The sequence below is a fragment of the Gadus morhua genome, chromosome 8, assembly GCF_902167405.1.
Source record: "Gadus morhua chromosome 8, gadMor3.0, whole genome shotgun sequence".
NCBI classification, from domain to species: domain Eukaryota; kingdom Metazoa; phylum Chordata; class Actinopteri; order Gadiformes; family Gadidae; genus Gadus; species Gadus morhua.
Window position 1 is genome coordinate 13,215,617 of NC_044055.1, and position 22,891 is coordinate 13,238,507.

Genomic DNA, 22,891 nt, shown 5'->3' on the forward strand with positions numbered 1-22,891 from the left:
GTACAGTGCTGATCTCTGGGTACAGTGCTGATCCCTGGATACAGTGTACAGTAGTGATCACTTGGTACAGTGACAACATGTCCCTGATGTCCTCATCAAGCACCACGTGTCCATAGCCCCACAGACGCCCTATGTGTCTTCAGAGGCCACATGTGAAAACAAAGCTGATGATTCACTCAAACATTCTCTGTGGCGGGTAACCATGACAACAATACCATAACCTTCGACAACAGGGAGCCAGATTATGATATCTCATTAAGGCCTCTTCCATGACCTTCTCATGTCAGGACCTCTCCTAGCTCCAGCTCTGACAAGGTTTGGGAAAACCCCTTTGAACCGTCAGCCCGTTGGGTCCTGCTCTTTCAAACAGCAGCTGGTCCAGCACCCAGGCAATACTGAGGTCTGAAGAAACACGACTTCCAACACTGACTTAAGCCTAACACACCCTCCCTTAACACCTTTGTATGTTCGAATGCTCACTAATGACATCGAAACCTCACTATAGACTTCCTATGTTCACTAAAGACTTCCCATGCTCACTAAAGTCTTCCCATGTTCACTAAAGACTTCCCATGTGTTGTTTATGGGACAAATACGAGTAACACTGATGTATTTTTGACACATTCTGAAATACTAATAAGCCAATCCATAGTGATGATCACCGTGCTTTCTTAGGGGCACAGGTCATCTACAATCAACCATGGCTGGTACCAATACCACTCGATCACTTATCAATTATTTGTTACTTATTTTTCATACTTATTTTTACTTATTTTATGTATTTTTAAAGGTCCCATGGCATGCTACTTTATGGATGCTTTAATATAGGTATTAGTGGGCCCAAAACACAGCATTTAAAGACGTTCCCGAAATTCAGCCGTGGTGCAGAAGTACGGCCACTACGAGTCAGTCGCACATTGAGCTTTCCCCAAACGCGCCGTTTCGGTGTCTGTAGCTTTAATGCAAATGAGGAGGAGAGAGGCGGGTCAAGGAGGAGGGTGAGGAGTCCTGGAGCTCTATATCTAAATAATGTCCTATTATACATAGATATCTATATCAAATAATATATATTATTACGGCCAAAAGCTGTGTGAGCCTCCAGACGATATTATGAATCTATAACGACTGCGTCGGGTTCCCTGATGTCTCTGGTTTTTCCACGTACACATCGATCTGAAGTAGACTGAACCACGACATGGAGGAGAAAGGGATTGTTGACTGCAGTTGTCTCCCACCGGAGCCTGGCTGCCGAGGGACCACCGCCTCGGCAGCAGGCAGCGCCAAGGCGGTGGTCCCTCGGCTGCGGTAAGCGGGGCTCAAGCAGGAGACATTCGCGGGCAACAATCCCTTTCTCCTCCATGTCGTGGTTTCATGTACTTCAGGGAGTCAAAGCCAAAGTTCCTTTCGCCCAATTCCTTCTCAACCATGGCTGAGATAACCCCCACTACGAGTCTCTTTGTGGAAATACCAGAGACGAGAGTCCGACGTGTTATGTGCCATAAAACCAACAGCAGAACGGTTGTCCAAATAACAAAAAAGGGTGCAACACTTGCGTTACAGTGTGTGTAATCACACACACACACATACACACCCACACCCACACCCACACACACACACACACACGTGGCGCTCGCACGGTCGTATCTCATTGGCGGGCCAAATTCTCTGGGCTGGCAAGGCAGAGAAAGGGGAGGTGGCATCTCCCCGTATGACGACATACGGGGAATTTCCGAAACGGCGCTTCTGAGCTTCGTTTTTTTGAGGGCGTAGCAGAATGCCTCGTGCTCGTTTTTCACCCAACGCAATTTCTAGCTACTGGGGGAGCATAGGTAGGCTAGGGGAACTCATATTAATGTTAGAAAACCTCAGAGAGTGAAATTTTCTTTAACTAAATGTATCTACTTACTTTATGTTGTATTGTTGCTACTATGTTGTATGTGTGTGTTGAGTTTCCAAGCATACTGTAATCATTTGACTCTTGTGTACTTGTACAAAAAGTAATTAATATAATGTAATAAAACAAATTAATTCAGATTTTGATTCATTAGGGTCGCAGCACAGTAATAGGAATATTAAGTGTTGCCCCTTTAGGGTGCCTAGTGGTTGGGTTAAGGGTAAGTGCTCTAGGGTCTACAGATAGGGCGCCTCCCTACAGGGTGTAGGGCGCCTACCAACAGGGTGTAGGGAGGCACCCTACCTGTAGACCCTAAAGCACGCACCCTACACCCTGTGGATAGGCACCCTAGCTGTAGTCCCCAGGACCCCCCCCCTGCCTCCCAGGACCCCCCCTGCCCTCCCGGCAATTAAATAATAGTGCATTTCTGCTTCAAATTCTCCGTTATTAAAGAGAGTTACCTTCTGTCTGGACAGCAGCGGTGGACAGACAGCTCCACAGCATCAGACTCACGGACACACACCCCCTGGAGAGCCTGCAGGAAGGACCACCGGGATCAGTCTCAGCGCCCCAGGACCCCTCCCAGCCCCAGGACCCCTCAACACCCCTCCCTGCCCCAGGAACCCTCACCACCCCCCAGGACCCCCCACCACCCCCCAGGACCTCTCACCACCCCCCAGGACCCCCAACCACCCCCCAGGACCTCTCACCACCCCCCAGGACCCCCCACCACCCCCCAGGACCTCTCACCACCCCCCAGGACCCCTCCCTGCCCCAGGAACCCTCACCACCCCCTAAGACCCCCCACCACCCCCCAGGACCTCTCACCACCCCCCAGGACCCCTCCCTGCCCCAGGAACCCTCACCACCCCCTAGGACCCCCCACCACCCCCCAGGACCCCCCACCCCCCCCCCAGGACCCCTCACCACCCCCCAGGACCCCTCACCACCACCCAGGACCCCCCTGCCCCCCAGGAACCCTGACCACAGAACCCCCCCCCCCCCCCCGCCCCCAACCCCCCTGAACGGCGAGCTGGGTTCCTCACCGCAGGACGGCCATGTCTCGTCCGCTGCTTCGATCCGTCTGAAAGCTTTAAAATCCACAAAGTTTACAAGTAAGAGTTGAGTCGACTGGGAGAGGAGCGACCAAGAAGGAGATCTCCAGCTCTTTGCCTCCCCTCTCTCTCACTCTCTCTACCTCGCCCTCACACACAGAAACCACTCTCTCAGACACACGCACACTCACTCTCCCCCCTCCCGTCGCTACAAAGACCCTCTCAGTTCTCTGGATTCAAAATCAGACTCGGAAAGTTGACTCCTGAAAACACCAGCGGCCCAACACTACTAACACAACACAACACCAGTGCGACACAACACCTAGCCGCTACACTACACCTAGCCCCAACACAACACCTAGCCCCAACACAACACCTAGCCCCAACACAACGCCTATCTGCTACACAACACCTAGCCCCAACACAACACCTAGCTGCTACAAAACACCTAGCCCAAACACAACACCTAGCCCAAACACAACACCTAGCCCAAACACAACACCTAGCCCAAACACAACACCTAGCCCCAACACAACACCTAGCCCCAACACAACGCCTATCTGCTACACAACACCTAGCCCAAACACAACACCTAGCCCCAACACAACGCCTATCTGCTACACAACACCGGGCTGCTACACCTATCTATTGCACCTAGCTTCTACACAACACCTAGCTGTTACACAACACCAACTGCTACACATAGGTGCTAGACAACACCTAGCTGCTACACCAAACTACTGCACCTAGCTGCTATACAACCCCTAGCTGCTACACCTAGCTGCTACAAAACACCTAGCTGCTCCACAACACCTAGCTGCTACACCTAGCAGCCACACAACACCTAGCCCCAACACAACACCTAGCTGTTACACCTAGCTACTGCACCTAGCTGCTACACAACACCTAGCTGCTGCACCTAGCTGCTACACAACACCTAGCTGCTACACCTAGCCGCGTGTGTGCATGGTTGTGTGTGTGCGTCTGTGTATTTGTGTGTTTCTTCTTCTTACTAAAACAAAGGCATCTCGGCGGTCGGTTCCCACAGATGACAGAACTCATTTAATCTCTCATTAAAATAATTAAAATAATTAATAACATGTTCGGGGGGGGGGGGGGTTATATAAGGTAGCAACAGTGGCCTGACAGTCCCTCTACATGCACACACACACACACACACACACACACACACACACACACACACACACACACACACACACACACACACACACACACACACACACACACACACACAGCATGATCAAACACCACACACACACACACACACACACACACACACACACACACACACACACACACACACACACACACACACACACACACAGCATGATCAAACACCACGCACACACACACACACACACACACACACACACACACACACACACACACACACACACACACACACACACACACACACACACACACACACACACACACACACACACACTAAAATACAATAGCGATAAGGAATGAGAGGGGGAGAGGAGAGGAGGAGGAGTGGAGAGGAGAAGAGAGGAGGAGAGAAGAGGAGGAGAGAGGAGGAGAGAAGAGGAGGAGAGGAGAGGAGGAGAGAGAAAGACATTTTAATGAGCAGCCTCACCATGAATCAAACGTTCACTGACTCAGCATGGGGCTGTGTGTGTGTGTGTGTGTGTGTGTGTGTGTGTGTGTGTGTGTGTGTGTGTGTGTGTGTGTGTGTGTGTGTGTGTATAGACACAATAGACAAAATTGGTGATGATTGATATCAGAAGACATAAAGAAGTGACGTTTTATTACAATGGGACAAATATAACACACTTACGCATAGACACACACACACAGCAAACAAGTGGGATGCAGATCAAATCAAATCTATACTTTTCAAGTTTATACATTGTGAAAATGTCTATCAACTAAAGAACAATATTAGTTTATGCAAAAAAGTTACATTACATTCCTCCCTATTCACAAAAAATGTTGACAGAATAACTTTAGCATTGTGCTAAAGTTTGAGAACAATGTAAAAAATAATAATTGGCAGCACTTTTGCTCGTCAGTAGTTAGTTCTGATGCTAGTCAGTTGTGGGCTCTGATGAATACAACTCGCCATCCCAATAGCAACTCGCCATTGGGATGGCGAGTTGTATTCCCCCCCTCACCCAGGAGTAGACTCCCCCTCTAGGAGTAGATGGTGATGACCCCCCCCCCCCCCCCCTAGGAGTAGATGTTGATGACCCCCCCCCCCCCCCCCTCTAGGAGTAGATGGTGATGACCCCCCCCCCCTCTAGGAGTAGATGGTGATGACCCCCCCCCCCCCCCCCCCCTCTAGGAGTAGATGGTGATGACCCCCCCCCCCCCCATAGGAGTAGATGGTGATGACCCCCCCCCCCCCCTATAGGAGTAGATGGTGATGACCCCCCCCCCCCCCTCTAGGAGTAGATACTGATGACTTCGCCCCCCCCCCCCCTCTAGGAGTAGATGGTGATGACCCCCCCCCCCCCCCTCTAGGAGTAGATAGTGATGACCCCCCCCCCCCCCCCTCTAGGAGTAGATACTGATGACTTCGCCCCCCCCCCCCCCCCCTCTAAGAGTAGATGGTGATGACCCCCCCCCCCCCCCCCCCCCTCTAGGAGTAGATGGTGATGACTTCGCCCCCCCCCCCTCTAGGAGTAGATAGTGATGACTTCGCCCCCCCCCCCCCCTCTAGGAGTAGATAGTGATGACCCCCCCCCCCCCCCCCTCTAGGAGTAGATAGTGATGACCCCCCCCCCCCCCCCCCCCCCTCTAGGAGTAGATAGTGATGACTTCGCCCCCCCCCCCCCCCCTCTAGGAGTAGATAGTGATGACTTCGCGCCCACCCCCCCGGATCAGCAGCACCCGCTCCAGACCCTCCATCAGCACCTCCAGGAACTCCATGTCTGACGCCCGGTTCAGGAGCTCAGCGCTGATAGTAGGGTAGCAGTAGTGGTATTACTGCAGTACTAGTAGTATTAGTGTCAGGGTGAGTAGTAGTAGTAATAGTATTAGAGCAGTACGAGAAGTAGAAGCATCAGTATGAGTAGTATTAGAACAGTACTACTAGACTAGTAATATTAGGATCAGTGTGAGTAGTATTAGTAGTAGTATTAGAGCAGTAATACTAGACTAGTAGTATTAGAATCAGTATGAGTAGTATCAGTAATAGTATTAGAGCAGTACTAATAATATTAGTAACAGTATGAGCAGTAGTGTAGTAGTATTAGTATCAGTATGAGTAGTATGAGTAGTAGTATTAAAGCAGTACTACTAGACTAGTAGTAATAGTATGAGTAAGAGTAGTAGTAGTAGTAGTATTACAGCAGTACTAGTAGTATTAGTATCAGTATGAGCGGTAGTGTAGTAATAATAGTATTAGTAAGAGTAGTATTAGTAGTAGTATTACAGCAGTACTAGTAGTATTAGTATCAGTATGAGCGGTAGTGTAGTAGTAATAGTATTAGTAAGAGTAGTATTAGTAGTAGTATTACAGCAGTACTAGTAGTATTAGTATCAGTATGAGCAGCAGTATGAGCAGTAGTTAGAGGATACAGTTCTGGTCTCCCTCTGCGTTGCGCGGGGGTCCTGGCATGTTGAGCAGGACCAGCTCGGCGTTCTGGGACTTGGTGAGCACGGCTGCGTTCAGTTTGACGGCCGTGTGCATCCTCCGCACGTTGGAGCGGTTACTAGGCAACCACAACATCATGATCATCATGTTTGAGTGGTTACTGGGCAACCACAACATCATCATTGTCTCATTGGAGCGGTTACTAGGCAACCACTAAATCATCATCATCTTCACGTTGGAGTGGTTACTAAGCAACCACAACATCATCATCATACTCAAGTTTAAGTGATTGCTACTATTTTTTCAATGATATAATATATTATATTGTTACATTTTGTTTATAATATTAATATTGTTTAGATAAAATATTTATTATATTGTATAATTCTTTGAAATTATATTGATATATTTTAATTTGGCACTTCTTCTTTGAATATCTGACAGCAATATTGTTGTCCCTCTTTCTTATGCCAAATGGACTTGTTTTAAGTCTCTTTGGATAATAGCGTCTGATGAACACCCTGAATTTAATGCAAATGTGAATGATGAATAGTTTAGTTGAATGCACAAGCATTATTGAATGAAATGGTAAAAATAAAGTGACTCACAGATTTTCCCATTCCCTGAAAAAGAGACAAAAATGAAGAACATTAATAATTACTTCAAGAACATTCACATGCATATGTACGAACATGTTTATACAAATAAGTTTTTATAATGTTTCAAGTAGTATAATGTATAAAAATATGTAAAACACAAAACCATCAGACACACAGGCGGTCAGGTGGATAGACTCACCTGTCTGATTCATTTTGAACCGACAGGTTAGCTAGGCAGATACACGGACAGACTGACAGACAGGCAGACAGACAGGTGTACCTATGGCCTCATGCTGAACAGACAGACAGACAGACGGACAGGCAGACAGACAGGTGTACCTACGGCCTCATGCTGAACAGCCAGACAGACAGACGGACAGGCAGACAGACAGGTGTACCTACGGCCTCAAGCTGAACAGACAGACAGACAGACAGACAGGCAGACAGACAGGTGTACCTACGGCCTCATGCTGAACAGACAGACAGACAGACAGATGGGCAGACAGACAGACAGGTGTACCTACGGCCTCATGCTGAACAGGTCCTTCACCCCCACGCCCTCCCTGTGGCGGTTCCTCTCGGTGATCAGCTTCTCTTTGGTCCAGGTCATCTGGACCTGCTCCGGCGCCGCCCGCTGGCTGCTCGAACAATGAGACGCCGTGTTGAGGTCGTGGATCAGCTGGGCCTGAGGTCAGAGGTCAGGGAGTGAGCTGGAGTCTGAGCCACGTCCCAATAGTCCTCCTCTGAGAGTCCACCACCCTGCTGCCTCTACCTCCTCATGTTCTCAGGACAGCAGCTAGCGATAGGAAGCTAGGGCAGAGGAGCGCTCTCTCTCTCTCTTAGGAACCTTACCTCTCTCTGCCGCTCGTTGCGAGACAGCTGCATCTGTTTGAGCATCTGAGATCTCTGCTCCATCACCAGAGTCTTCTCATAGGTGAAGGCTGAGATATCACTCTCATGCTGAGAGAGAGAGAGAGAGAGAGAGAGAGAGAGAGAGAGAGAGAGAGAGAGAGAGAGAGAGAGAGAGAGAGAGAGAGAGAGAGAGAGAGAGAGAGAGAGAGAGAGAGAGAGAGAGAGAGAGAGGGGGATGACCTTTTACAATACATTTCACAGAGGTAAAACCAATCTTTCTTTGCCATCAACAGAGCAGACACCTGGTCCCCACCCCCACCTGGTCCCCACCCCCACCTGGTCCCCACCCCCACCTGGTCCTCACCCCCACCTGGTCCCCACCCCCACCTGGTCCTCACCCCCACCTGGTCCTCACCCCCACCTTGTCCTCACCCCCACCTGGTCCTGATCCTCACTGCCCAGGTTGGGGTCTGGGCAGTGGGGTCTAGCAACATAGCAGGCCAGAGACTCACCACCTCGACCTCCACCCCCACTACCTCCACCACCATCTCCACCACCTCCACCTGGGCGTCCAGGCGGAGGTGGAGGGACTCACCATCTCCACTACCTCCACCTGGGCGTCCAGACGAAGTTGGTACAGGAACATCTGGAGGTCCTTCTTCATCTGGATGGAGTTATCATTCATCTGGGCAACAGTGAAGATACGCATCCTGCACTGCTTCCACACCTGGAGACAGACAGGTAGAGAGACGACAGGTTAGAGAGAGGCAGGTTAGAGACCGAAAGGCAGAGAGACAGACAGCTTAGGGACAGACAAGTAGAGAGACAGAAAGGTAGAGAGACTGATGGTTGGTGCAGACAGGTTTACCTTGTGTTGTTTCAGCAGGAGTAACATGGGGTGGTGTATTGGGGGGTGCAGACAGGTGTATTCGGGGGGCACACAGGCTTACATTGGGTGGTGTATTGGGTGGTGCAGAAGACAGGTGTATTGGGTGGTGCAGACAGGTGTATTGGGTGGTGTATTGGGTGGTGCAGACAGGTTTATTGGTTGGTGTATTGGGTGGTGCAGACAGGTGTATTGGGTGGTGTATTGGGTGGTGCAGACAGGGTTACATTGGGTGGTGTATTGGGGGGTGCAGACAGGTGTATTGGGTGGTGTATTGGGGGGTGCAGACAGGTGTATTGGGTGGTGTATTGGGTGGTGCAGACAGGTGTATTGGGTGGTGTATTGGGTGGTGCAGACAGGTGTATTGGGTGGTGTATTGGGTGGTGCAGACAGGTGTATTGGGTGGTGCAGACAGGTGTATTGGGTGGTGCAGACAGGTGTATTGGGTGGTGTATTGGGTGGTGCAGACAGGTGTATTGGGTGGTGCGGACAGGTGTATTGGGTGGTGTATTGGGTGGTGCAGACAGGTGTATTGGGTGGTGCGGACAGGTGTATTGGGTGGTGTATTGGGTGGTGCAGACAGGTGTATTGGGTGGTGCGGACAGGTGTATTGGGTGGTGTATTGGGTGGTGCAGACAGGTGTATTGGGTGGTGCGGACAGGTGTATTGGGTGGTGTATTGGGTGGTGCAGACAGGTGTATTGGGTGGTGTATTGGCTGGTGCAGACAGGGTTACATTAGGTGGTGCATTGGGTGGTGCGTTACCTTGTGTTGTTTCAGCAGGAAGGGCAGCAGCATGAGGAGGCCTCCGTCGTGGACGATCCACCACACGTCCACCGTGCCCTCCAGACGCTGCTGGTTACCGGGGAAACGGTCGATGTTCTTAGCCACCAGCAGGGCCTGGTGGGCCGAGGTGGTCTCCCTCACCGTCTCTGGAGGAGGGCATGTGTTTTACTAGTAATAGTAGTACTAATAGGACTAGTAGTAGGAATAGTAATAGCAGGACTAGTAGCAGAAGTACTTCTACTACTACTAGTACTAGTACTGTACCTCTGAAGTTCTTCCAGCAGTACGCGTCCTGTGCCTGCCTTCAGTAGTACCTTTATTAATACTAGTAGTAGTACTAGTAGAATTAGTAGTATTAGTACTAGTAGTAGTATTAGAAGTAGTACTAGTAGTATTAGTACCTATGAAGTTCTTCCAGCAGTATTATTGCGCCCCCTCCAGTATTAGTATTAGTACTAGTTCTGGTAGTATTAGTACGAGTAGTATCAGCACCTATGAAGTTCTTTGAGCAGTAGTCCTTCGCCCCCCTCAAGTAGTAGTATTATTATCATAGTAGTACTTGTACTAGTAGTATTAATATTGTAGTAGTACTATTACCTATGAAGTTCTTCCAGCAGTAGTCTAGGCCCCCCTCCAGTAGTAGCATTAGAATTAGTACTAGAAGTTTTAGTAGTATTAGTACCTATGAAGTTCTTCCAGCAGTAGTCCGGCGCCCCCCTCCAGCCGGCGGGCCAGGCCAGCAGCACTGTGTTGTGCTTCATGCCCCCCAGCCCGGCAGCCTGGACCAGCAGGCTGAAGCCGTCCCTCAGGCTGGAGGTCACCACCACGTGGCTGAAGCCTTTGGTCTTCTCCTCCTGCATGGCCGCCTTCAGCCTCTGGAGACGGGAACAGTGACATCACATCCTACACCTCAACACCGTCGTTGGTCTGTCCACAAAATGATCCTCCCTCCCTCCCCCCTCCCCCCTCATCCCCCCACTCCCCCCCCCCTCGATCCCCCCCTCACCTGCTCTCCAGTCTTGGCCTCGGCCCCCCGGCCCATGTAGGTGCCCTCCAGGACCGAGCTGACGATGGTCAGCCCCTTCCCAGCCTTCATCTGGGTGGTGAGGGACAGCAGTCTGGGGTGCTTCACCTCCAGGTCAGAGTCCAGCTTACACAGGACCAGCAGCTGGGGGCTGGGGGACAGCACTGGGTCAGAGTACTGGGGACCAGTCCCAGAGCACTGGGTGAGCGGGGACCAGTCCCACCTAGAGCACTGGGTCAGTGGACTGGAGACCAGTCCCAGAACGCTACATGAGGACTCTGGACCAGTCCCAAAGCACTGAGTCAGTGGACTGGGGACCAGTCCCAGAACACTGGGTGAGGACTGGGGACCAATCTCAGAGCACTGGGTCAGTTGACTGGGGACAAGTCCCAAACTTCCTACAAGCTAGAATTAACAAGGGTTAACTCGTGATAACTAGAGTTAACTATGGTTAGCTCAGGTTAACTAGGTTTAGCTATGATTTTCTACGGTTAGTGTGGGTTAGCCAGTGTTAGGTTTGGTTAGCTAGGGTATGCTTGGGTTAGCTAGGTTAACTACGGTTGGCTTGGGTTTGCTGGGTTTAGCTCAGATTGGCTAGGCTAGGGTTAGCCAGGGTAAGGTTGGGCTAGCTATGGGTAGCTATGGTTAGCTAGGGTTAACTAGGATTAGCTAGGTTTTGCTATGGTAAGCTAGGGTTGATTAGGGTTAGCTAGGTTTAGCTATGGTTAACTAGGGTTGGCTAGGTTTAGCCATGATTAGCTAGGGTTATTTAGAGTTAGCTAGGTTTAGCTATGGTTCACTCGGTAAACTAGGTTTAACTACGGTTAGCTAGGATTAACTAGGGTTATGCACATTTGGAGTATCCTGTTCCAGTGAGAGGAGAATTCCTCGAACAAGGTTCAGAAATAGTTAATAACTAAGAACCACAAAGACAGGCAGACAGACAGACAGATACACTGACAGACAGACAGACAGACAGACACATACCGCCAATTCTTGGTGTGCGGCGGGGCCTCCTCCAGGCGGATCAGGGCATAGCGTGCCGCGTTGAGAGATAACCCTCGGATCCCGTCTCCCCACTCCTTCACCGCCCTGCACACAGACAGGTAGTCAGGTAGACAGGGAGACAGGGAGAGAGGGAGACAGGTAGAGAGGGAGACAGGGAGAGAGGGAGACAGGTAGAGAGGGAAACATGTAGAGAGGTTAAGAAGTAGGGAGGGAGACAAGTAGAGAGGTAGAGTGGGAGACAGGTAGAGAGGTAGACAGGTAGAGGGGGAGACAGGTACACAGGTAGACAGGTAGAGAGGGAGAGAGGGAGACAGGTAGAGAGGGAAACAGGTAGAGAGTAAAAAAGGGAGACAGATAGAGAGGGAGAGAGGGAAGCAGGCAGACGGGTGGGTAGGTAGACAGGTGATGTGGTGTGCCTCACCCTCGGTACTCGATGTACTTGTACATGCAGCCAGCGATCACCATGGCAACCAGGGCGTAGTACCAGGAGGAGATGAACATGAGGGACAGACAAAGACTCATCCCCAGGAAGGACAGCGTCCTGGACACACACACATACAGACACACACACACACAAACACACACATGTTACCGTACACACACACACACACACACACATTAAGACACACACACACACACACACTTTGAGACACACAAACACACCAGTGGTAGAACTTGAAGCGGGGTCTCCAGGCGGGGGTCCTGAGGAGGGTCTGGACGGCACAGGCCAGGTTCACGAAGAGGTAACACATCAGGAAGAACCTGAACACACACAGCAGCTAGTGAGGACGGGTGTAACACCAGCGTGTGTGTGTGTGTGCGTTTGTGTGTGTGTGTGTGTGTGTGTGACACCAGTGTGTGGTTCCACACATGGAGAGGATGGGGGCGACGGCGTCCAGCGAGGCGATCAGGATCCCAATCTCACAGATCCCCACGGTCATCAGGAGCGCCCAGGTGGGCTCCCCATTAGCCTTCCCATGGCCGAACACCTACACACACACAGTCAGTAAACAGAGACATGCCATTAGCCTTCCCATGGCCGAACACCTACACACACACAGTCAGTACACAGAGACATGCCTGTGTGCATGGGTGTGTGAGTGTGTGTCTCTGTGTGTCTGTGTGTGTGTGTGTCTGTGCGTGTGTGTGCGTGTTTGTGTGTCTGTGTGTGTGTGTGTGTGTGTGTGTGTGTCTGTGCGTGTGTGTGCGTGTTTGTGTGTCTCTGTGTGTGGGTGTGTGTGGGTGCACGTGTGTGTGCGTGTTTGTGTGCGTGTGTTTGTGTGTAAGGACCTGCAGGGCGGGGATGATGCCGTCTCTCGCTATCGCCTGCAGCAACCGGGGGGCGCCGGTGAGGCTCTGAAGCCCCGCCCCACAGCAGGAGAAGAAGGAGCCAATCACGATGACCCAGGGTGACGGCCAGGCCAGTGTCCCAATCACAAGGTTCTTCCCCACCGAGGCTCCGAACCTGAAGACCATGAAGACACCTTAGATACCTCCTCCCTGGTCTGAAGGCGCCTTAGATTCCTCCTCCCTGGTCTGAAGACACCTTAGATACCTCCTCCCTGGTCTGAAGACACCTCAGATACCTCCTCCCTGGTCTGAAGGCACCTTAGATACCTCCTCCCTGGTCTGAAGGCACCTTAGATACCTCCTCCCTGGTCTGAAGACACCTCAGATACCTCCTCCCTGGTCTGAAGACACCTTAGATACCTCCTCCCTAGTCCGAAGGCACCTTAGATACCTCCTCCCTGGTCTGAAGACACCTTAGATACCTCCTCCCTGATCTAACCTGAAGCAGGCACCATGTAGCATGAAGAGGACATTAGCCTCTTCATAATCAGCCTCTGTTAATACATGTGTGAAGGATGTGATAAAGCGTTGACTCTTGACCTTTCTGTGCCCACTTGTCTCTTGTGATAAAGGGCTGACCCTTGACCTTTCTGTACCCACTTGTCTCATTTGATAAAAGGTTGACCCTTGACCTTTCTGTGCCCACTCGTCTCATGTGATAAAGGATTGACCCTTGAACTTTCTGTACCCACTCGTCTCATGTGATAAAGGGTTGACCCTTGACCTTTCTGTGCCCACTCGTCTCATGTGATAAAGGATTGACCCTTGAACTTTCTGTACCCACTCGTCTCATGTGATAAAGGGTTGATCCTTGACCTTTCTGTACCCACTTGTCTCTGAGGAGAACGCCTTCAATGCAGGCCCCGAACAAAACCACGCAGGACATGTCTTATGGGTCGTTAAGAGGGATAACAGGCCCCCTAAGAGGAGGTAACCATGGCCTCAGGCAGGCAGTGTATATATGCAGACTCACACTTTGTGTTATATGGTAGGGCCACTCTGTAGCACTGTGCCATCATGAAACCAGGGCTACTCACACACAAACATGTAACCATGGTAACGGGGTGAGCATATTGGTGACGGGGTGTAAATGTAACCATGGTGACGGGGTGTACAGTACATGTAACCATGGTGACGGGGTGAACATTTAACCATGGTAACGGGGGGAGGATACAGATGAGGGAGGTAGTGGCGATGGCCAGGATGGTTCCCACGGGGATGGACCTCTGGGCGTCACGGAGGTCACCTGACCTGTTGGAGCCCGCCATAATGCCTGAGTAGAATCACAGTAGAAACAGCAGCCAGGACAATAGAGAAGAGGGTCACACAGTAGAATCCAACACTCAGACAATAGGGTCAAAGAGTAGAGCATAATTCAGAGTAGAGTACAGTACCTCAATAGAGTATAGTAGAATGTAGAGTACTACAAAAGAGTATAGTAGAATGTAGAGTAAAGTACTACAATATAGTTGAGTAGTATTTAGAATACAGTACTACAACAAGGCTTAGTAGAGTCTTAGAGTAGAGTGCTACAATAGAGTTAAGTGGAGTGTAGAGTAGAGTTCTACAATATAGTTTGGTAGATGTAGAGTTGAGTGGTACAATAGAGTTTGGTAATTTAGAGTAGAGTGCTTCAATAGAGTATAGTAGAGTGTAGAGTAGAGTACTACAATAGAGTTTAGTGGTTTGGAGTAGAGTGCTACAATCGAGTTTAGAAGTTTTGATTAGAGTGCTACAAGAGAGCTTGGTAGAGTGTAGAGTAGAGTGCTTCAATAGAGTTTAGTAGAGTGTAGAGCAGAGTGCTACAATAGCGTTTAGTATAGTGTAGAGCAGAGTGCTACTATAGAGGTTAATATAGTGTAGAGTAAAGTGCTACAATAGTGGTTAGTAGAGTGTAGAGCAGAGTGCTACGATAGAGGTTAGTAGAGTGTAGAGTAAAGTGCTACCTGTGACGGAGGGGAAGTAGATGCCGACCAGCAGGGTGAAGAAGGTGGAGATGTCGTTGAGGACGTAGGGTTTATCCATGACCAGGTTCTCCTGGACCTCCTCTGACACGCTGCCACGCCTCTCCACGAAGACCCCCGCCGGCCCGTAGGACCCCCACAGGTTATCTACACACACACACACACACACACACACACACACACACACACACACACACACACACACACACACACACACACACATACACACACACACACACACACACACACACACACACACACACACACACACACACACACACACACTGTATCATTTCATATATCATCCTTCCTCTGGAATAGCCCTCACCTGTATAGGACCAGGTAACCCTCACCTGTACAGGACCAGGTAACCCTCACCTGTATAGGACCAGGTGTCTACAGGTAATCCTCACCTGTATAGGACCAGGTAACCCTCACCTGTACAGGATCAGGTAACCCTCACCTGTACAGGATCAGGTAACCCTCACCCTTTATAGGACCAGGTAACCCTCACCTGTATAGGACCAGGTGTCTACAGGTAACCCTCACCTGTATAGGACCAGGTAACCCTCACCCTTTATAGGACCAGGTAACCCTCACCTGTACAGGACCAGGTAACCCTCACCTGTACAGGAACAGGTAACCCTCACCTGTACAGGACCAGGTAACCCTCACCTGTACAGGACCAGGTATCTACAGGTATTGGCTCACCTTTGATGACTCCACTAAGTAGGCCAGGTATTCCAGGCATCTCCGTGACATTGTTGAGAGTGAAGTACTCATCACAGGTGGCGTTGAGGTGCGAGCCATTGCAGAACAAAGCCCAGAGGAGTGTGGTCTGGGTCTCGTTGTTCACCAGCTCCGTCTTAGCACACTTATCAAACTTATCGTTCTTCATAGAACGGTTTCCGAGCAGGCAGATCCTACAGCAAAGAGAACAGAGTTAGAGTTGAGAAGATGATGGACACCATGTTAGCTACTTTGGAGTCAGTTCCGGGCCAATTATAATGGTGAGTATAGCATTTTAGCTAGTCATCGCATGCAGCTACACAGTATTAGACTCTTACCATAATTGAGGACTATTCACGGGAGGCAAATATTGTGGTATAAAAGCAGATGGTAGCATACTACTAGAGGTGTAGTAACTGTAGTACTAGTACTGTAGCATGCGTAACGGACGTACGGGAAGTCGGGCGGTTCGATGACGGTGCGGATGACCCCAGCGTAGATGGCCATGAGGGACAACGCCACACAGGCCAGGAACACCAGCGCCAGCTTGTTCACATACCTGAGACCACAGGTGATATACAACAGGTGTTATATACTGCTGTTATATACCAATACAGCTGTTTAATACAGCCGTTATATACAGCTGTTATATACCAATACAACTGTTATATACCAATAAAGCTGTTATAAACTATTACAGGTATATATACCAATACAGGTGTTATATACAGGTGTTATATACCAATACAGCTGTTATATACCAATACAGCGGTTGTATACAGCCGTTATATATACTAATACAGTTGTGTGTGTGTCTCTATACCCACACACACAGCTGAATGTGTACATTATATGAAACATATCTATCTGTCATGAGTCTTACTTGACGCCCACGAACACGACCAGCGCCATGAGGGCCAGGCAGGCGCTGCCGTACACCCGCAGGTTGTTGCTGGTGGCCCATGCCTCGTCCTCCGGCCGCGCCGCCACAAACACCCCGCTGGACGGCACGATGTAGGTCTGGGGACACACACAGTCTGGACCAGTACACCAAGTACAATCTGGACCAGTACACCCAGTACACCCAGTAGAGGAGAACACAGTCTGGAGCAGTACACCAAGTACAGTCTGGACCAGTTCACCCAGTACAGTCTGGACCAGTACACCCAGTAGAGGAGAACACAGTCTGGACCAGTACACCAAGTACAGTCTGGACCAGTACACCCAGTACACCCAGTAGAGGAGAACACAGTCTGGACCAGTTCACCCAGTAGAGGAGAACACAGTCTGGACCAGTACACCAAGTACAGTCTGGACCAGTACACCCAGTACACCCAGTAGAGGAGAACACAGTCTGGACCAGTACACCAAGTACAGTCTGGACCAGTTCACCCAGTACAGTCTGGACCAGTACACCCAGTAGAGGAGGACACAGTCTGGACCAGTACACCAAGTACAGTCTGGACCAGTACACCCAGTAGAGGAGAACACAGTCTGGACCAGTACACCCAGTACAGTCTGGACCAGTACACCCAGTACAGTCTGGACCAGTACACCCAGTACACCCAGTAGAGGAGAACACAGTCTGGACCAGTACACCCAGTACACCCAGTAGAGGAGAACAGTCTGGACCAGTACACCCAGTAGAGAAGAACCCAGTTTGGACTAGTACAACCCGTACACCCAGTAGAAGAGAACACAGTCTTGACCAGTACACCCAGTACACCCAGTAAAGGAGGACACAGTCTGGACCAGTACACCCAGTAGAGGAGAACACAGTCTGGACCAGTACACCCAGTACAGTCTGGACCAGTACACCAAGTAGAGGGAACGATGGAGGTCTGAGGGACAGACACAGTCTGGACCAGTACAACCAGTATGTCCCAGTCCCAGTCCCAGTACGTACCAGCAGTATCTCGATGGTTCCCAGTATGTACAGGGACCCTGCGAAGGTGGTTCCCAGGTAGAAGCAGAGTCCGACAGCCCCCCCGACCTCGGGCCCCAGAGATCTGGAGATCATGTAGTAGGCCCCCCCAGCTGGTCAAGGAGCAAGAACCAGAAGATCAGACCAGGTAGCAACATAATGAGAATGGGGGTAATTATATCAATAACAATATCAAAGAGCTACTTTACCTGGCACCACACCGTTGGTTGCTATGGCGCTCATTGAGATGGCCGTCAACATGGTCTGCAGAGCAGAAAATCAACATCTGACAAGGACACACCACTGGCCATACGCTCCTCTACTGTCTCCTGGGACTCACTAATGAGCTTGAGCTCTAGCTCTTGCTAATGCGTTTGAGCCCTGGTCCTCACTAGTGAGTTTGAGCTCTATACTCACTAGTGAGTTTGAGCTCTATACTCACTAGTGATTGTGAGCTCTAGCCCTCACTTGTGAATGTGAGCTCTAGCCCTCACTTGTGAGTGTGAGCTTAGCACTCACTAGTGATAATGAGCTCAATACGCACTAGTGACTGTGAGCTCTAGTCCTCACTATTTAGTGTGAGCTCTGGTCCTCACTAGTGAGTGTGAGCTCCGGTCCTCACTAGTAAGTGTGAGCTCTGGTCCTCACTAGTGAACTGAGCTCTATACTCACTAGTGAGTGTCAGCTCTGCCCCTAACTAGTGAGTGTGAGCTCTATACTCACGCAGGCGCAGCACATGAAGACGATGGCGAAGGTTCCCAGGACGCCGGCGGTCCCGACGATCCAGGTGAGGCGCAGGAAGAGGATGACTCCCAGGATGTTCTGCATGCAGGGCAGGTACACCCCGATGAAGGTCCCCATCTGAGGGCCCTGGGGCCACACACATACAGAGGTTGTCAGGTGGGTTAGACAGTACAGAGACAGGTCATTAAGGAGCAGGCAGGGGTTAGACAGTACAGAGACAGGTCATTAAGGAGCAGGTAGGGGTTAGACAGTACAGAGACAGGTCATTAAGGAGCAGGTAGGGGTTAGACAGTACAAAGACAGGTCATTAAGGAGCAGGTAGGGGTTAGACAGTACAGAGACAGGTCATTAAGGAGCAGGTAGGGGTTAGACAGTACAAAGACAGGTCATTAAGGAGCAGGTAGGGGTTAGACAGTACAGAGACAGGTCATTAAGGAACAGGTAGGCAGTACAGAGACAGGTCATTAAGAGGTAGGGGTTAGACAGTACAGAGACAATTCCTTAAGGAGCAGATAGGGGTTAGACAGTACAGAGACAGGTCATTAAGGAGCAGGTAGGGGTTAGACAGAACAGAGACAGGTCATAAAGGAGCAGGTAGGGGTTAGACAGTACAGAGACAGGTCATTAAGGAGCAGGTAGGGGTTAAACAGTACAGAGACAGGCCATTAAGGAGCAGGTAGGGGTTAGACAGTACAGAGACAGGTCATTAAGGAGCAGGTAGGGGTTAGACAGTACAGAGACAGGTCATTAAGTAGCAGGTAGGGGCTAGACAGTACAGAGACTGGTCATTAAGGAGCAGGTAGGGGTTAGATAGTACAGAGACAGGTCATTAAGGAACAGGTAGGGGTTAGACAGTACAGAGACAGGTCATTAAGGAGCAGGTAGGGGTTAGACAGTACAGAGACAGGTCATTAAGGAGCAGGTAGGGGTTAAACATTACAGAGACAATTCCTTAAGGAGCAGATAGGGGTTAGACATTACAGAGACAGGTCATGAAGGAGTTGGTAGGGGTTAACCTGTGTCCCCGCCCCCTTGCTCCGCAGTGAATCATGACTTCCTGTTGACAGGATGGATTCTTCCTGTTACTCAGAGAGTTGAGTCCAGTATTTTGGCGCTCTCAGATTACGAGAGTGCTATATATATAGTCCCTCCAGATTTTTTTTTTTTTTGTGATTGTTGCGGCCAAAAATCCTGGAATATGCGGCACGTTTTCTTAAAAAATGCGATGAAATATGCGGCATATTTATGCAATTTTATGAGATGACATTGAGGGGTTTGCAAAAATTGCCCCCGTGTGAATAGGCGGGCTTCGGCTGATTATGCGTTGAATTATGCGATTGCATAATCACGTTTTTCTGGAGCCCCTGGTCCCCCCGGACCCCTCCTACCGTGACTGTGACCCTGGGCGCCCCGTCCTCGTACTCGGCTTCCTCATGCTCCCGGACCCCCTGGGTTAGGTTGGTGTAGTTGGCCAGCTTGTTGAGGAGGGAGGAGACCATGGGATGGCTGTCAATCTCCTCCTGGAGGAGAGATGGGAGAGAGGAGAGGAGTTCAGAGAGGAGGACCAATAGATGGGGAAAGATGATAGACGATGATAGATGATGATAGATGATGATACCTCGAACAATGCCATGTTCTTTCCATCATAGTAGCCTCCCGTTTCCTGGTCTGGGAGGAAGGGGCGGGTCTCTCTTCGGTTGTCTCCTGGAGGGAACAGAGTCATGGGACCGATATAGTGAACTATATAGTTTACTATATAATTCACAATATAGTTAACTATATAGTGAACTAGATCATTATATAGTGAACTATATAGTGATATAGTGAATTATATAGTGAACTATATAGTTTACTATATAATTCACTATATAGTGAACTATATAGTGATATAGTGAATTATATAGTGAACTATATAGTTTACTATATAATTCACTATATAGTGAACTATATAGTGGACTAGATCACTATATAGTGATTTAGTGAAATATATAGTGAACTATAGTGAACTATAAAGTGAACGATAAAGTGAACCATATAATAAACTATATAGTTCACTATATAAATTTATAGTTCACTATATTGTTCACTATATAATGAACTATATAGTTCACTATATCGTTCACTGTATAATGAACTTATAGTGAACTAGATCACTATATAGTGAACTATATAGTTCACTTTATCGTATACTATATAATTATATAACAACTATATAATGAACTCTAAAGTGAACGATAGTGAACTATATAATAAACTATATAGTTCACCATATCGTTCACTGTATAATTAACTATATAGTGAACTATATAGGTCTTTTACTTGATTGGTTAATTGGGTCCTACCGGGGGGGGTTCCTGGTGTGTTCCCTGAATCCTCCTCCTCTCTGAACACGCTGTCCAGGGTCTCCGGCACGGCGGCCCCTGGGGGGGACCCTCCGTCTCTCCCAGGGGCCCCCGGGAGTCCTGGGGGCCCGTCGTTCACCGGCACCACCGTGAAGTTGGTGGGCATCCTGGGAGAGCTGGTTCAGAGGGGCCACTTAGAGGGGGCACTTAGAGCGAGCACTTAGGGGGGCCAACTAGAGGGGCCACTTAGAGGCTAAACAGGACTCACTGTCTCTCACTCGGTTTCACACCACGGATCCTGGCTGAACCAGGTGAATCTATCCAAAAGGTGAGTCTAACTACTAGGTGAGTCTAACCACCAGGTGTGTCTAACCACCAGGTGTGTCTTAGCACCAGGTGAGTCTTAGCACCAGGTGTGTTTTACCACCAGGTGAGTCTTAGCACCAGGTGAGTCTAACCACCAGGTGAGTAACCACCAGGTGAGTCCTAGCACCAGGTGAGTCTCTCCACCAGGTGAGTCTCAGCACCAGGTGAGTCTCTCCACCAGGTGAGTCTAACTACCAGGTGAGTCTCTCCACCAGGTGAGTCTAACCACCAGGTGAGTCGAACCACCAGGTGAGTCTAACCACCAGGTGAGTCTTAGCACCAGGTGAGTCTTAGGACCAGGCAAGTTGTTATTCCTAGGTCAGATCAACGTCAGTTGAGGTGTTTCATGTCCAGGCCAGTTTAACCTTGACAGGTAAAGTTAATGTTGAGTGAGTTTATTTCCCAGTTGTCGTCTTATTTCCATGTGTTTCACTCCAGGTGACTCCTCCTCTCCAGGTGAGTCTAGTCTGTGTGTTTCACTACAGCTGACTCCACCTCTCCAGGTGAGTCTAGTCCGTGTGTTTCCCTCCAGGTGACTCCTCCTCTCCAGGTGAGTCTAGTCCGTGTGTTTCCCTCCAGGTGACTCCTCCTCTCCAGGTGAGTCTAGTCTGTGTGTTTCCCTCCAGGTGTCTCCTCCTCTCCAGGTGAGTCTAGTCGGTGTGTTTCCCTCCAGGTGTCTCCTCCTCTCCAGGTGAGTCTAGTCCGTGTGTTTCACTCCAGGTCAGTCTAGTCTGTGTTTTTCACTACAGGTACAGGTTTGTTCTTGTCTCCAGTTGGGTGGTGGCTCCTCTCCAGAGTTGGTGTTCTTTCTCTCTCTGGGTTCTGCTCTTCAGAGCCTCGGCGCTGCATGAACCGTGTTCCTGTGGTTCCTCGGGTTAAAGTCCAACTGGGACGCGTCGATCCTTCCTGTTTAAGACCTCCCCTCCCCCTAGCACGCACCATGTGACCTGCTCATTACCATACAGAGAGCAGCATTCCTCAGACTCCTCTCGGCCCGGGGTGACGGCGGAGCTCTGCTGAGCGGACAAACACTCTGGGACTCCTGAGCTATTGTCTTCATGCCTTCCTCCCCCTCTGATCCCTGTCTCCTCCCACTTCCTCCCACTCACTCTGAGACACCACCCTTTCCTTTCCCAGGATGCATCATGGGAAGTGCTCTGAGTCAGCAGACCAGTAACACTCTCACACATTGTGTTGTATTGTTTACTGCTGTGTGATGTGGATGTGTTAAGTTGTGTGTTCTTGTGTCGGGTCCCACATCGGAGTACAAAGTGCTGAGCTTTGAGATACACCTCAAGACTCACTTGTTCAGAGTTCACCTGGACTCTGCATAGCCCTGCAGTGGGGGGGGGGGCTTTCTCAGGAGGAGGTCTGCGTCTGCAGTGGAGGGGATGGGGTGGGGAGAGGGCAGCAGTCCCAATGGGACAACCACTTAGTTTCACTTCTGAGACTGGGATCCCGTTTTCCTTTTTCTTTCAAACCCATGATCACCGAGTTATCACCTGGTCAGAACCCTCCTCCTCATTGACCCGTGAGGTCCAGCCTGAGGGTCACCGGACTCACCACTTCATTGTCCATTTCCGAGGGTGTCCCCAACAGGCGCAGACCTCAATGCCTCTGGACCCTATTGGATAGGCTTACAACCAATCAAAGCAACGAACCGGGGAAGCACAACAAGCCCTGGGGGGGACCATCGGCGGTCAATTGGGAGGATTTACTGAACCCTGTCCCAATTTGCAGAAATGTGTGAGGTGTGTTTTAAGACGAAGCGATCGATGGCCAGAAG

The 22,891-nt window shown here is 50.0% G+C and overlaps 2 protein-coding genes across 2 annotated transcripts in view; both read right to left on the minus strand.

Annotated features, from left to right (window-relative positions):
• The window catches only part of col15a1b (collagen, type XV, alpha 1b), a 37,415-nt gene extending 34,120 nt beyond the window's left edge, over window positions 1–3,295 (minus strand). The window contains exons 1-2 of the mRNA XM_030364291.1: window positions 2,941–3,295; window positions 2,356–2,429 (exon numbers count right to left, since the gene is read on the minus strand). Coding sequence (XP_030220151.1) covers window positions 2,356–2,429; window positions 2,941–2,954 — 88 coding nt within the window. The 5' untranslated portion in view covers window positions 2,955–3,295. The remainder of the gene's footprint in view (window positions 1–2,355; window positions 2,430–2,940) is intronic.
• A 2,480-nt stretch (window positions 3,296–5,775) lies between these two features.
• On the minus strand, window positions 5,776–22,171 carry LOC115549258 (solute carrier family 12 member 7). The gene is made up of 26 exons (XM_030364368.1): window positions 20,740–22,171; window positions 20,016–20,101; window positions 19,786–19,917; window positions 18,377–18,523; window positions 17,863–17,917; window positions 17,636–17,766; window positions 16,613–16,749; window positions 16,184–16,288; window positions 15,712–15,923; window positions 14,983–15,147; window positions 14,211–14,309; window positions 13,867–13,924; window positions 12,977–13,151; window positions 12,557–12,675; window positions 12,350–12,448; window positions 12,108–12,227; window positions 11,666–11,770; window positions 10,661–10,829; window positions 10,337–10,529; window positions 9,634–9,800; window positions 8,579–8,710; window positions 7,984–8,091; window positions 7,656–7,816; window positions 7,141–7,155; window positions 6,517–6,650; window positions 5,776–5,867 (listed from the first exon to the last, which is right to left on the minus strand). The coding sequence occupies exons 1-26, from the start codon at window positions 20,903–20,905 to the stop codon at window positions 5,776–5,778; spliced, it is 3,282 nt and encodes a 1,093-aa protein (XP_030220228.1). The 5' UTR covers window positions 20,906–22,171.
• Window positions 22,172–22,891: the final 720 nt, after the last annotated feature.